Here is a 15,308-nt window from a genome sequence, read left to right on the forward strand (position 1 = left end):
TATAATACAATAAATTTAAATTAATTTAATATGAAAAAGTGAAATTTATTGAGTAAATTAAATTTGAAAATATTAGAGAAATGAAAAGGCCTCCCAAACATCAACAAATAAGCTCTTCATATTGGAAAATAAGCTCCCTCCTCTTGGCTTATTCCAACCACATGATGAGAGAGCTCAAAATCCAGTAAGCCTAATGTACTATAAGCCCTGTCAAACATCAACAAATCTTCAATGGGTTTATCTTTAAATTTAAGTCATGTTTGGGCCAGCAAACGTTTACCCAACACTATAAGATTTTACAGCAGATCCAGTCTTACCATTATCATCAATTGAATTTCCACTTTTGGAGTTCATCATGCCATCTATCTGGTTAGACAAGTAAGCCATTGTTAAAGCGCAGGTTAAACTAGAAAATAGGCAATCATTCCATTTTGTTATCAGCTTCATTATTAGAGGTGGTTCGGAACTATTAAAAACAAGAGTGGGAATTCCTTTCATGGTTTCCTGGCAATGATGGATCATGGCCGTCGGGCAAGGAATTGAGAACCATTTTTACGCTATTGTGTTCGCAAGCTAACAGATTTAAATCCAAGCCTTCGTAACATCTTGATTGGTTTGTTGGCTAAAATTAGCTGTGACCTGGTGACGAATTTGAGTAATGACCCGTTTGAGCTTGTGCCCCCTCCCAGTTATAACACACCCAAGGTCTCATTCCAATTCAATGAAGCACTTGGAAAGTTCCTTGTAGACATCAGTCAGATGACACAGTTCATAATGGCTTCTACAGGTGTTCTGATTCTTAGTACACCATTACGCTCTAATGTGTTGGCACCACCGCTGGTATTACTGACCCAATTCTACTACTTTTTCCCATTACTGGCCAAAGCTTCGAACTTCAGCGTCATTTGTGGTAGCATTGAGGTACCAATATTCTGGTTTGCGTTTCTGTGGGCCCTCACCTTTTCTGTTCTTCAGGGTTTTGTTATATTGGTGGTGCTCTTTATTTCCTGGAAGCGAGAACTCTAAACATCGTGCCACGTTGTGATCATGGCTATTTAGAGTGTCCGCATTTGGAATACAATTGTTGATGTAAAAATATGGTTGTTCTTTAAGTTATGACATTGGAAAGAATTCTGTTTAGTTTTTTTTGTAAGATTTCATCATGCTTTTATTGGGCCAAATTTTTTGTGAATAAAAATGGCCCAATTTAATCTGTATGGAATTCGGGTGTGCATTTGAGCCCATTTATTAATTTGAATGATCCTATCGTATTATGGGTTGGTCATAAGGGCAGAAATAGGCCATGCTAGAATTTAATCAAGAGGAAACTAGCACCCAACAATCTAATAATATTTCTCATGTGTATTCAACATCATAATCCTTTTTGCGATGCAATTTTACTCTTCATGTTTAAAATTTTCTCTAAAATATTCTTTTTAATCATGATTAATCTTAGATAGAAACTCTTTAATTAAAAGTATTAAAGCCGGACCATCCAAATCAAATCTTAAAAGATTCAGAGGGGATGAGTGTTGGGGTGCTTATCTAAGGATGATCACCCAAACCAATTCTATATTTTAAAGAATGAATTATAATTTGAGAGATAAAATGGATGAGGTTTTAATTTATAACCAAATTCAATTCAACTAGTTTTTATATTAAGGCAAAAGATGGTATAATTGTTCTTTTGGTTATCACATTGTTCGTTTTTCTCTCTTTTTTTAATTTTTTTTTGTGGTGAGATGACCTCATGCTTTATATAATTAAAAAAAAGGGGTAATTTAATTGTATGGAATTTGGGTATGCATTTGAGGCCACTTAATAATTTGAATGGTCCTATTATATTATGGGCTAGTTTGGCTAGGTATCTAACGAGTCTTCAGGAAAATGACAATTACAGACCCTTAAATCTTTAATTATGAAAATTGTAAATAATGAATCATGAAATTCTATTAATGGACAATATTCCTTGTTTGTAATTTAAAATAATCTTAATAGAGTAAAATGTCCTATTGATAATTGAAAGATTCATTATCTTAATGAGTAAAAAATTGTCCCTTAAATTAATTGAATGAATAAAAAAGTAGTGTTTATGAGACTCAAGCCGTGACATCAATCATCCTTGTGGTGTGGCCCTTGGTCATCTCCTGTTATTTGATCTACGTTGCCCCCCATTGTGTTCAGTGATTCTTGATGAATACGTAGCTTGTTATTGTGTGGTTATTAGAAATAATTAATGAGAATTGAATAAAATATAAGGGTCAAACACATATAATGCCCCTGATTTTAGCTATCTTTCATATAATCTTTATCATCTTTAAAAGTTTAAAAAGCATACCTTCAATTTCATTTTTATAGTTTTACTTATTCAAATATATAAGTAAATTAAAAAGATGCATTAAAAATATTGAGTTTTGACAAGATCATTTAACTAATAAATAAAATGCAATATTGATGCTTGAAATGCGTTTGATAATTGGCAAATGACTTCGAGAATATGATAGAAAGAATTTTTTATTATATTTAATCAAATACTACATCCGATCCTAATTATAAGGCCTCACTTGTAACCTAGAATTAGGACCGAAGGTAGTATAACGGATTAAAAAGACCAAAATCATAACGCTCTCAAAACAGATTTCCCCTTTCTTCCCCCTTCCTTTTCCTTCGCATGATTATAGAACCTATCATCTCATATCTGGATCTCAATTCAGTTATATCTATTCTTTATACGATTATAGTCTTATTAAGTTAAAAGTAAAAGTGTTCCTTCGAATTTAGAAGTTAAAATTCATAAGAAAAAAATGTACATGTTCATCAACATAAACTCAAACCTCTTCTTTTTTGAGAGGAATGTGTTATGAACATGAGCTTAAAGTAAGAACACAATTCCAAAAGACTAACCTGTTAAAAAGAAATTCTTTAAACTTATAAATCCTGCCACATTTGTAAGTCTCCCCAACATAAAACTCATGTCTTTAGTCATCAATCGTTATATGTCACATATTACAATGATAGACGCGCAAATACCAAAACTAAATTAGTGGGCCTATTTTGAAGCTTATGATATGTTCATTTACATATCCCTTCCCCCCCCCCTTTTTTTTTTTGGGAATACCGTCATATCCCTTCAACATAAAACACATATTAGGAAGTATTTAAATATATAGTAATATGGCTCTACTCCATTTTTGGCCCATATCTCCTATATATATACGGCCTTTATCGTTCCCATATCTTAATCGGATTGTGCATATAAATTACAGTATTTGTTTGAAAATAAACAATACTACATGGTGGCTAAACTTTATGTCGACGTTCAATTGTGAAAGACTAACCATTTCCATTAGACTCAATTATGTTAGTGTTTGTTTATTAATAATTAAATAAGAAGTGGTCCCCTATTACCATAAAAGAGAACTCTGCATTTAATGTTATTATTGTGACACTAATTATTCCATACTCTGAATAATATTGCAATTTAATGCGTGTCAACTAGCATGTGTATATGTGCACATATACACCAAATACAGAATAAGAATTGCATTTCAAAGTGTCTTTAACTTGTATTGCTGAGGGCTAAAGATGGTTTCATGGTGGATCAGATTCATGTCCCTAACAGTGGCTCTACTCTTTGCAATTTTTATGGCCATCTCTGTTGGTAAGCTCTTATTTAACATATTTCTTCTTTCTCTTATGAAATTATATATGCTATCATTTCGACTGAATATCCTAAGGTTGTTTGCCATTAGGCCTAATTTAATTGTAGAAAACATCTATAAAATTTGACCTACATAAATATGATTTTCTTGTGATAACAAAAAATTGATAACAAATCTCTTAAAGTTTTTTATTTTATATATAATTGGATCTTTTTATCGTTAATTCATATATTTTTCACTATAAGACGTAATGTGATGTGATTACACAAGATCTAATTTTGTTCAATAGACATTTTAATCAATTGAAAGATAGTTTTGATTCCATTCGAATGAGGATTCAAAATATCAATCACATTGGTCAATCAAAGAGATGTTTAGCACCTTAAAAGAATGATCTCTCTAGCTACTTGAGCTTTATTATTTTGCGCACATAATGTCCTTAATTTTGGATTACGTACTGATAATATCTATATGGGAAGTCCAAAATGTCACATGTTGGCTATAAATAATGCATTAATTTTTGCCTTGAAAGTTTAAGGTGTCTATTTGGATAGTATTTAAGGTCCTAAAAGCTCATTTTGAAGCCCAAAATAGTGATAATAATCCCAAAATTCATGAACACCTCAAAAGTGATCGTGGAGCGTGCTCAGTATGCCTGCTCTAGCCTGATAACAAATGCCCTCAAAAATGGCCTGCCCATGTGCAATCCTATTAGTCAAAAACAATTGAACGACTTTATGATGCATTAGAATTCTAGTTGTTAGAGCATTTAAGGGCATTCAACGTCAAGTTTTATATCATTTATGACAATTTTGTGCAATAAATTTCATTTACAAACATACATATTAATTGATGAGCACAAACTCTTTGTCCTCTTTCAATCAATGAAATGTGTATTTTCTCACATTTAATTTTAATCTTTAATACCATTAAATGATGACAAACTCACATGTGCCATCTTGTTCAAATTGGAAACACAAGAGGCCATTGGTGTAAATTATGGCCGTAATGCAGACAACCTTCCACCTCCCTCACAAGTAATAGCCCTTTGCAAGAAATGTGGCATTCAATCATTTCGTCTCTTTGATCCAAGCCATGACATATTGGAAGCCCTAAGAGGTTCAAACCTCAAAGTAAGCATCGGAGTTAAAAATGAAGACATTCAAACCCTAGCTTCAAACCCATCAGCAGCAAACCAATGGGTGAGCACCAACGTGGCACCTTATGCAGATGACGTCAACATTCAATGGATCACCATAGGGAATGAAGTCATCCCAGGAGTTGAAGCGACGTTAGTCACACAAGCCATGCAAAACATTTACAGTGCAAAAAGCTCCATATTAGGCCCAACAAATAGTATCAAAGTCACAAAAGTTATGTCTATGGCCGGTCTCAGAAACGGATATCCTCCTTCAAATGGTGTGTTTTCAGATGAGATTGTGGAAGTAATGAGGCATGTATCAAGTTTTCTTGCTCAAACAGGATCACCTCTTTTGATCAACGCATATCCTTACATGGCCTATGCCTCAGACCCACAACATATTTCTTTTGAGTATGCAACTTTTCAAGCCCCAAGTCCTATAATAGATGGAAACTTGAAATATTTCAGTTTGTTTGAAGCTATGGTTGATGTAGTTAATGCGGCAATGGAGAAAATAGGATTTGGGAATGTGCCTGTTCTGGTGGCTGAGACAGGATGGCCTACAAAAGGGAATGAGCCATTCACAAGCATAGAGAATGCTCAGACATATAATCATAAGCTTCTAAGTTTTGTGCAGAGTGGTAAGGGTAGTCCTAGAAAGCCAACACAACCCGTAGATGCATTCATATTTGCGATGTTCAATGAGGACAAAAAGGAAGGGATTGTGGAGCAAAATTGGGGAATATTTAATCCTGATATGAGTCCTATTTATCCACTTTTTCCCTGCTGATGGCATCTTGATCAACATGCGAAAGAGGAAGTATATTATTTAGACATAATTTGTTGTCGGTTGGTGTGTTATATAATATTAGCTATATTCTGTAATCATATTGACGGTACATGTTAAATTTAGCTATTAATTAAGATGAGATCAATGGCAAAAGAAAAAATTGATTAAATATATCTTAAACCGATAATTTATAATTTTGACCAAGTGCAAAAAGAATTATCTCAAGGGTTAAGGACTTCCTTGCAACTGGTATAATTATTTGCAATAAAATCTTTATAAATTCCAACCTTGCAACCCCGCGTCATATGACTTGAGACTTTTGGTAATGTTGGGTTTCATCAAGTTCATTCTCAGTGGATTATAGCCCCAACCCAATTAAGATATAGTAGAGCATATGATATAAATATAATCAGCTGGTTTTTGTTCTTGCATGTTTTTCTTGAATGGTCTATATTCATTCTATTTTATTTTAATAAAATAATATATTTTAGGGTTAAGGTATATTCAGCATTTTGAAATATTTTTTTGGATGCATCCAACATCTAAAATATTTTGTGGTACATTTAGTCTCTTGAATTTTTTTTTTCACCTTGGTGCTAGATGCACCAAAAAATATTGTGTTAGAAACACCTAAAAAATACTTTAGGATATTAAATGCACTAGAAAATGATTGCACTTAAAAAAAAATATTTGAGGTTATTGAATACATCACAAAATACTTCGGGGTACTAAATACATCTAAAAAAATATTTTGAGATGTTGGATGCACCTTAATCCTATATTTTACCCAAAAAGGAAAATAATATGCTGGTCATATTATGCAATATATACTTTAAAATCAAATTAAGAATCATCGATGTAACTTTTACCTTCACACACCGCACACTTTGTCATATATGAATAATTTACAATACTATGGTGATAGAAAATAAAGAAATTCATTGACAAAAGTCTACCATATAGTAGAAAATAAATAAACTCCATAGTTTGAAAAGGTTGGACACGGTAGAAAAGAGTATAAATAATCCTAACATGATTAAAACAAATAAATTACACATTTGAAACCTTGGTTATGATAGAAAAGACACAAACTTAACATTCAAAAGGCACTATCATAGTTAAAAGAACGTGAATCATGCATTATACAAAAGCTAATCATGATATAAAGCATTAAAAATACAATATTAGGAAATATCGTGTTAGTGAGGAAAAGATTGAATCCATATATAGTTTACAAATTCATTTATAAAATTAACTATGATTAAAAAAGTGAAACTTGTCACAAACAAGTTATAATGGTATAAAAACTTTTAGACCAAAATATATATTTGATCTTTTAATTTTACATAAGATTTTCATTTATTCTATTAACTTTATAAAGCATATTTTTTGGTGGCATTATAAAGTGTATTTTCAGTTTCTTAGTCTTAATACATCTACCCTTATTTATCAAAGAATATTAACTCAACAATTAAATACTAGCAAAACACATTTAAACTTAAATCTTTTAATATAATTAAATAAAAACAAACGCTGTTAAAATTTTTTTAATGTCCATGTATTATATATAAAAATGATTATACTGCATCCTCTTTCGAATACAAGATCCAGTTGAACGGAGGTAGTAAAGGTTAGAATTTAAATATGATCGGGGGGGGATTTAGTTGCATAATTACCATTTAATTTTGTTGAGTTAACAAAAGTTGATGTAAAATTAGTTCAATTAAGTACTAACGTTGTCGAGATATATGATGTATGTTTGGATAATTATATAAGTAAGATAATTATTGTGATGAAATTGATTTTTCTTGTTAGATTACTTCGTAGTCTCAAGAGATTATTTATTTGATGAATTTAGAGATTTATCAATAATGGAATTGCTTTGAACCTTACTAGCCAAAAAGAAGTCTTGAACTATCTCTACGTGTAATAGTTGTATTTATGAAATTGTCGTGGCACTTTTAAACCGCTACCTCTCTTCTTGCAATGGTTGCAAATCCAATAATGACGTTTCAAAGTACTGCAACAGTAGTTTAATTTAAAAAATAAACAAAACACAAAAAAAAAGGGGGCTATAAAAGAAAACAAAAAGGGTACCTTTCTAAATATCTTGTCCATTGGGGGTTTTTTTTTCCTTAAATGCCCAAAACAGGGTTATTTATGCCAATAACATTATACTTATCCGATCCTTGATATAATACATATTTAACTGATTTGATTGGATTAAAAAAGTTAAGTAAGCCAATTAGTTATAAAAAAAATATGACATATTTTTCTTAAAACATTATAATCACCTCTCTTAATATCCTCCTTCTCTCAATTGAGAGAGTATCAATAGGAATAAATTAAAAAAATTGATAAACATGATAAATAGGTCTTACATTTAAGATTAAGATCAATTCAATAATTAGATTGTATATTAAGAACTAAGGGAACAATCTATAATGTTGTAGCATGGTAGTTTTGAAGTACTAAAAAAATGAGAAAAAAACAAATGAAAGCTATGATGTAAATTGGGTGTTGGGGATTTCATCCCTCTTGTAATCTACCCATGCCCTCCCTATATTTGGATAGAAAGAAAATTAGAGGAGAGAAAATACGAGGAGAGAAAACTCCTTTAAATAGTAAAAAAAATTATTGACTTTTGAAAATTTTCTTCTTAATATTCTCTTTATTTTCCTCCAGTTTTTTTGAAAATCCAGACATAGCCATAATCTTAGTACCTACTCTAACTCTTGCAAATAGAAAGAAAAAAGAAGGGTGACTTGTAAAGTAGTGGGGAAATTGAGAAGTTGCTTGTCCAAGCAAATTTCATCGAAAAAGTCATATTTCCCCCAAAAAAAAATTTCATGGAGAAATACAGCCTATTTGTAAAGTAGGGGAAGAATTGAAAAGTTGCGTGTACATAAAAAATAAAATTCCATGTCAAAATACAGCCTCCTCAACTGCCTTTTCATTGACCATCTCTCTCAACAACTCATGACTTTATGTCCCTTATGCCAATTTTTTAAAGATAGGGTGAGTTGGTGGAAGAGATAATTAATAATGGATTATTATTTAATGGATATATTATTGATGAGGACTATACTTTTTAAGAACGTTATATATATATTTTAATTTTTCAATTAGTTTCTTCCACAATCAATGGATATATTAAATAATGAACAGAATTTGCCAGGTGTGTTCTGTATCAAATGAAACATATCTCAATTGTTCTTTAATATAATATAATACTCGCTTCTAGGGGCATATTGGTTGGCATAAGTTGTTCTTTTTTTGAGATGTCCGAAACTTTTTAAAAAAAAAAAAAAATTCATAGGTAAAAGTATGCATAATCATTTTCAATATTTAATGCATGATAATAATAATAATAATAATGTTGTTATCAATTAAAATGTTTGCACCGAATACTTTAATTATGGTATAGTTTGTTAATTGATTAGGTGGTAACTGAAACGTGATACGCGAGATGACAAAGGATCTTTTCTCAATGTAACTTTTCTTTCACATTTGTTTTTTGTGGAAAGAAGTTTCTTGAATCTCAATTATCTGTAAATGTTTTTCAAGTGATATATAAATTTTTTCCTTGACATTTCACACTTGAAACAAATAATATATTAGTATAATTTAGGAAGTTTTATGCGTAAATTAAACACTCTACAGAACTTTATTGTTAATTTTTCATACTCTATTATTATTTCTACTGAGAGATGCTGATCATAATAGAACATGATTTGACTATTTAAACACAAGATTTGGAGTTTAAGTCTCTACAAATATAAAAGAAAAATACTTGGAGGTTTGACAACATCGAATTTAACCAAATTAGATGGCTATATTAAAAAGGGGGGGGGGAGAAAGTTACTTATTGGCAAAACAAAATTGAGAGTTAGTTGTATATAGCATAAAAATGGGGAAATCTTTTAAAAAATATTATTAAATTTCAAAATTCCAGATCAGTATTATTATCATATTCGTAAGGAAAATGACTATACTTGAAAAGCAAATAACAACGCATTTTTGTAATAATTCCTAATTTGGAATTTTGAAATTCAACAATTATTTTTTTTGGATTTTTTCCAAAAAATGCATGATTTGTTAATTAATTTGTACTTGTTTAGTATTTTTTCTCTCTTTTAAAATACTATTTATTATCGATTTTTATTGTGTACTTCGTAGAAATCGATTTAAAAAAGAATTATTAAAAGATATGACAAGAAAATAAAATTAGAGCAAAACATAAACATGTTTAAGAGATACATGTGTAGTTTAGAAATTAAAAATTGAAATTTTAATATTTGTTTGGCAAAAAAAAGAAGAAAAAGATTCGAAGTATGATCAGCCTGTTTGACCAATCGAATGATGTGACCGGCGTTAGAAGCCAAAAAGAATATCATATATTAGTAAATGGAGGAGCCGTTGGCTCAGCCGCCGCGGAGAGTCATTTTATGACTTTTCCTTCAAAATTTCTTTAAAATCAAGGCTTGGGTTGGCGAAACAAATAATTGACATAAAAGAGTACGTAGTCCATTTTCTACGGTACAACAAAATATTACAGTTATTTAATTTTTGGTGTAATAAAAGAATACATTTATGCAAAGGCATAAGTGCATAACTGAGTTTCAACTAGCTTGCTTTATACCTAAAACCTAAGAATAGAATCTTTGATCATTTATTAAGAAACGAGAATCCGTGTCAGCTACAACTAACCCTAATATATCAGTCCAAAAAGAAAACCCTAACCTAAGTCGGCCTATATTCTTTTATTAAAAAAACTGCAATTCAGAGAATATAAACACCTAAATTTTAACACGATACAACTCAATTCTTATAATTCTAGTCATTTAAAATATTTGTCCTTGAGTTTCAAAAATAATTTTAGATCCTCTAATTTTATTTTTTAAAAAAATATAAGGATAAAAAAATTAGGATAAAATTATAGGAATAGAATTGTACTATATCGCCTTATACAAAAAAGAGTTGTATGAAACCAAATTTAGAATTTGTATTTTAATTAAGTCAACATTATAATGATCGAATTGCATCAAATTTAGATTAAAAACCTGAGTTATGATCAAGTTGAAATTACAGGGACATGTAATAAAATGAACGAAGACTCTTCCACAACAATAAGATCATTTTCAATGAATTATCCATTAAAGAAAGACCAGAGAAAAAAGGTATGAATCTGGACAAAGCTTGTGTATGAAAGTCTTCCTTGATAATGAAACCAACTGAAAGCCCCATGCCATTATCTATTAATAATGCATGTTAGTTTGTTACTTTCTCTTGGTCTTATAAAACAAACTTAGAAGTGGGACTTTGACACGTCATTTGTACTGTACCATGGACCCCATCACGGCACCAAGCACGGATGTCCAAGGCAATTGGTTCTTAGTTTGGCTCCATGGATTAGGTACGCATCTGGCTTACATATAAAAATGGGTTAAGGTATATCCAATATTTAAAAATGTTTTTTTAAATATATTTAGTATCTTAAAATATCTTATGGTACATTTAACATCTTAAAATATTTTTTTAGATGTATTCAGAGTTTAAAATTTTTTTTTTGTCTTGGTGTTGAATGCACCAAAAACTATTTTTTAGGTGTATTCAGAACTTTAAATTTTTTTTGTCTTGGTGTTGGATGCACCAAAAACTATTTTTGGGTGCTAGACGTATTTTAAAAAAAACACCTTGAAGTACTAGACGCACAGTAAAATATTTTATAATACTAAACGTGTCTAAAAAATATTTAAAATACTAGATACATCACAAAATATTTTAAGATATTGGATGTACTTGAGAAAATATTTCGAGGTGTTGGATGTACTTTAAGTCTATAAAAAATTCTTGCTTGAACCTAATAATTTAACTTTGACCAAAAAAAAAAAAGAGAGAACCTAATAATTTAACATTTTTCCCATAAGTTTTTTTTTGGACGGGAATTTTTTCCCTTAAGTTGAAAACTTGCTCTGTTATGAATGAATAGAAAAGTTGCCATTACGTGTGTGCACAACATATGCAGTTTAAACATGCAGGAAAATAGAACTATTTACCAATGCTCACAATTAAAATCTGAAGGAAAATTTATTCATTTAAAAGATATAACATATATGTCAACATCAAATCTAATTTCCTCATTGAATACAGATCACACAAATTAAAAACAAAGCAAGAACATGATGATCATAAATCACCATCACATCTTCATATAATAATTAAAACAAGCACAAAAAGGAGAGGGGAAAAAAATAGCACTGCCTCTTTCCTAGCACATGAAGGCCAAGATCAACAATGATGCAACCAATGATCCCATCAATTGTTTAGCACTAAAAAATCCGCCAACTGCTCCGTTGCCGGCCGGTGGGGGTGGTGATGAGCCAGTTGCTGGAGTAGTGGTGGATGGAGTAGATGGTGATTTTGAGCCCGACGGGGCAGGTGTGGTGGGGGTGGAGCCGGCGGCGACCACATTGATGGCAAGCTTCATGCCACCAGAGCAATGGCCTGGAGTAGGGCAAATGAAGTACATTTTGCCAGGTGTAGTCAAAGCAATTTTTGTGTTTCCACCAGTGTAGGTCTTGAGGGCATTGGCAGTGCTGCAACTCTTGTAGCCATCCTCATTGACTGTGTCCACTCCATGGGTGGAGTCATATGTGAAAACTAGTTACCAAAATAAGTCAACATCATTTGGTTAGCTTGGTGTCCTCGGAGAGGAAAAATCAAATAATTAGGTAAAAATGTTCAAAAGGAGAAAAGTTGGGCACACAAAAAAACAATGAAGAAAGAAAAGTTCAAAAAGTGCAACCTATTTTGAAAATTTTACAGGTTTGAGAGTTAAAAGTTTGAATGGAATAAGAAGCTAATAACTCAAACCAATGGAAAAACGCAGCAAAACAGAGTGTATAAGAAAAATAAAAACAGAGTATGTACCCTGTTTAGAATGAAATGGACTCTCTTTCATAAAAATAGACTCCAGGTTCAAAAAATAATAATTCAAACACTACTCTGGACATAAATAATTTAATTGTTCTTATCATACCGTTTACTACAGTCAAACTGGACATGAAAATCATCAACACCTTATGTAAAACACGCACGCGCACACACATATTAACAACTCAAGATCCCAATGCAGAAAAGCACCGTGACGTGATTTTGAGTTCATAGGAAATTGAGTTCCTTCAATTTTAACTCAAATCTTATCATTAATAAATAATGCTACTTATTTTTTTTTAATATAACCATCTAATGAAATCATATTCGAGCATTGTCGGGTCTAATTAGAAGTAGTTCTTCTAAAAAAAGTTCTCTGTATTCACATGAAGTCAAATTCAAGATCTCGTACTTAAATAGTCACAACCTTTTTTCACTATCACCAAGGATTGGTCAAGGAAAATCTATTTTAGCTATAATCAAAAAGCATGAAAGAAGGGTTTATGAGAAACTGACCAAGATTGTCACCAACAGTGAAGGTTTGTCCAGAAGCCCAAGAGTCATAGTTCCCACCAAGAGTCCATCCAGAGCTGCCACCAACAGTATGGTCTGTTCCAAACACAGAAGGAACAGCCAGAAGCAGAACCATCAAAGAACAAGCAGCCATTAATGTAACCCTAGCCATCTCCTTTCTTTCTTTCTTTCTTCTTCTTCTTCTTCTAGTAGAATCACAAAGAGGAAAACAAAAGCTCAGTTGATTGCTATAAGCAAGAAGACAGCTTGAGGGTGAGGGTGAGGGTGAGGGTGAGGATGATGAAGAAGATATGTGTTGGCTTGGTGGAGAAAAGAAGGGCTATATATAAATGAATTGAGCCACCTACTCCCCTTTATGGTGTTGTTTAATCTTTTCTGCCACTAACTTTGTTAAAATTGAATAAATTATTGGGAATAATAAATAATAATAATAAAGTAATGAGTAGTTATAATTTGACGTAGTGGTAGTCCAGTTTGTCATGTCCCTACCTAATGCGTTGTGATGGATCGTTGCCCTTATTTGACTTGAAAAGTCTATTAGATATCATTGGGGCATAAAACAAAAATGAAAAAAGCAAGGCTGATATAGAATATATCTAGAACAAGATAATTATTAAAGATGATTTATTAATTACGTAAATAATATGCGTTCTCAAGTTGACTAACTTTGATGCTATTGGCCGCCATGCCCTTCTTTTCTGGCCTCCCTTGGCTGCTCCCAATTGTGTGAATGTGATCACAAATATATTCTTTTTGGTGATAAATTATTAGGTTCTCTTAGAAAAATACCTTACGGTGCTAAATAAGTCACAGAATATTTAAAGGTGATGAATGGATCATTAAGTTTTTTAAGATACTAAATACATTTAACAAAATATTTCAGGTGTTGGATGATCATTTACCTTGAGTTATATGTAACATCAAGTATTTATTAAATCCTAAGTTTGGATGGTTATAAAATTAAAAAAAAAATTACTTTCTAGGAGAAACAATAATAAAAACGTTTATTTTATGTTTTGTGTTCCATATGTATCATTATTTAATCATAAACTTACATGAAAAAAAAATGGACACATGATAAAGTATGATTGGAGAAATTAATATAATAATTATAAAAAATTTGACCTAAATATTTCGCAATTACGTGGAGTGATTTTCAATTACTTCTCACATCTCTTCATTGTATTTATTAACTACTCATGCTTTTTTAAATTAAGCTTAAGTTTCTGCTAAAATTCTCAATCATCCAAGTCATCTTCTCTAGGATTAACTATATTATTAGTGTTATTGACTAATCTAACTTGGACTCGTATTAAATTTTTATTGATGTGAGACTCTTCTAACGCAATGTTCCTCATCGATTAGGGTTGAATTTGAACAAAACTTTCTTATGAATACGTTATAACGAAATGTGTTTGTTGGGGGGCGTGTGTTTATATTCTTTGGACCCACAAAAAGTTGTGTGAAAGGCTCCAAGTTTGAATTTATGTGATGATTCTTTCTAGAGCATATATAGGCAATAACTAACACATGTACATAGAGTCCACACTATAAAGACACAAATGAAAATGATATATATCTTACTACAAGTTCTTCTCAATTCGACTACGTAATTGAGATCTTGATTATTATTTCTTCAAGTCTTAAGCATATAGTTAAAAAAAGAATTGAGTTTTAATTTAGGAGAACTATGTGATAAAGGACGAAGGAGATGAAAAGCATAGAAGAGAGTGAGAGATAGAGAGACTACGCATAAAAGAAAAGGAAACAAGAAAGAAGGGTGAGACTAAAAAAAGACAAAAACAAAAAACAAAATTTCATTTATCAAAAAGCGTTTAAAAAATAAATGAATTGAGGGCTATTTGCAGTCTCAACCTATTTATAGAAATTAATAACAAAATATTCTAGAATCTTGGAAATTAAACACAAATAATAATTAATGATAAAAAACAACCAAGTTAAAATTAAAATCAAATATTTCTTAATAATATTAAATATTTAAAATATCTAAAAATTCTAGTGTGTTCTCAAATTATAGTTAAGCCAATGTTATTTTTTATAACAAAATCATAATGTCATGGAACCTAATCAGAATCAAAATATGGTAATTATTTTATCAACATATATATATGTGCTTATTATCTAAGAAAGTTGGAATTCAAAACCTCAATTAAGAAATGTGAAATCCCTTATTCCTCAATCAAACCATCGCGATGAGAAGAAAATAATGTGTTTAATAAAGGTT

At 31.0% G+C, this 15,308-nt stretch overlaps 2 protein-coding genes across 2 annotated transcripts; one reads left to right on the forward strand and one right to left on the reverse strand.

Moving 5' to 3' along the window:
* Positions 1-774: 774 nt before the first annotated feature.
* On the forward strand, positions 775-5,593 carry LOC114746304 (glucan endo-1,3-beta-glucosidase-like). The gene is made up of 2 exons (XM_028934537.1): positions 775-976; positions 4,677-5,593. Exons 1-2 carry the CDS (start codon positions 775-777, stop codon positions 5,591-5,593), a joined length of 1,119 nt encoding a protein of 372 aa, XP_028790370.1.
* A 6,115-nt stretch (positions 5,594-11,708) lies between these two features.
* On the reverse strand, positions 11,709-13,328 carry LOC114746296 (basic blue protein-like). Its single transcript, XM_028934529.1, has 2 exons — positions 13,046-13,328; positions 11,709-12,256 (listed from the first exon to the last, which is right to left on the reverse strand). The coding sequence occupies exons 1-2, from the start codon at positions 13,212-13,214 to the stop codon at positions 11,865-11,867; spliced, it is 561 nt and encodes a 186-aa protein (XP_028790362.1). The 5' UTR covers positions 13,215-13,328; the 3' UTR covers positions 11,709-11,864.
* Positions 13,329-15,308: the final 1,980 nt, after the last annotated feature.

The sequence above is a fragment of the Neltuma alba genome, unplaced genomic scaffold, assembly GCF_004799145.2.
Source record: "Neltuma alba isolate B1F8T4 unplaced genomic scaffold, ASM479914v2 tig00000816_pilon, whole genome shotgun sequence".
In the NCBI taxonomy this organism is placed as follows: domain Eukaryota; kingdom Viridiplantae; phylum Streptophyta; class Magnoliopsida; order Fabales; family Fabaceae; genus Neltuma; species Neltuma alba.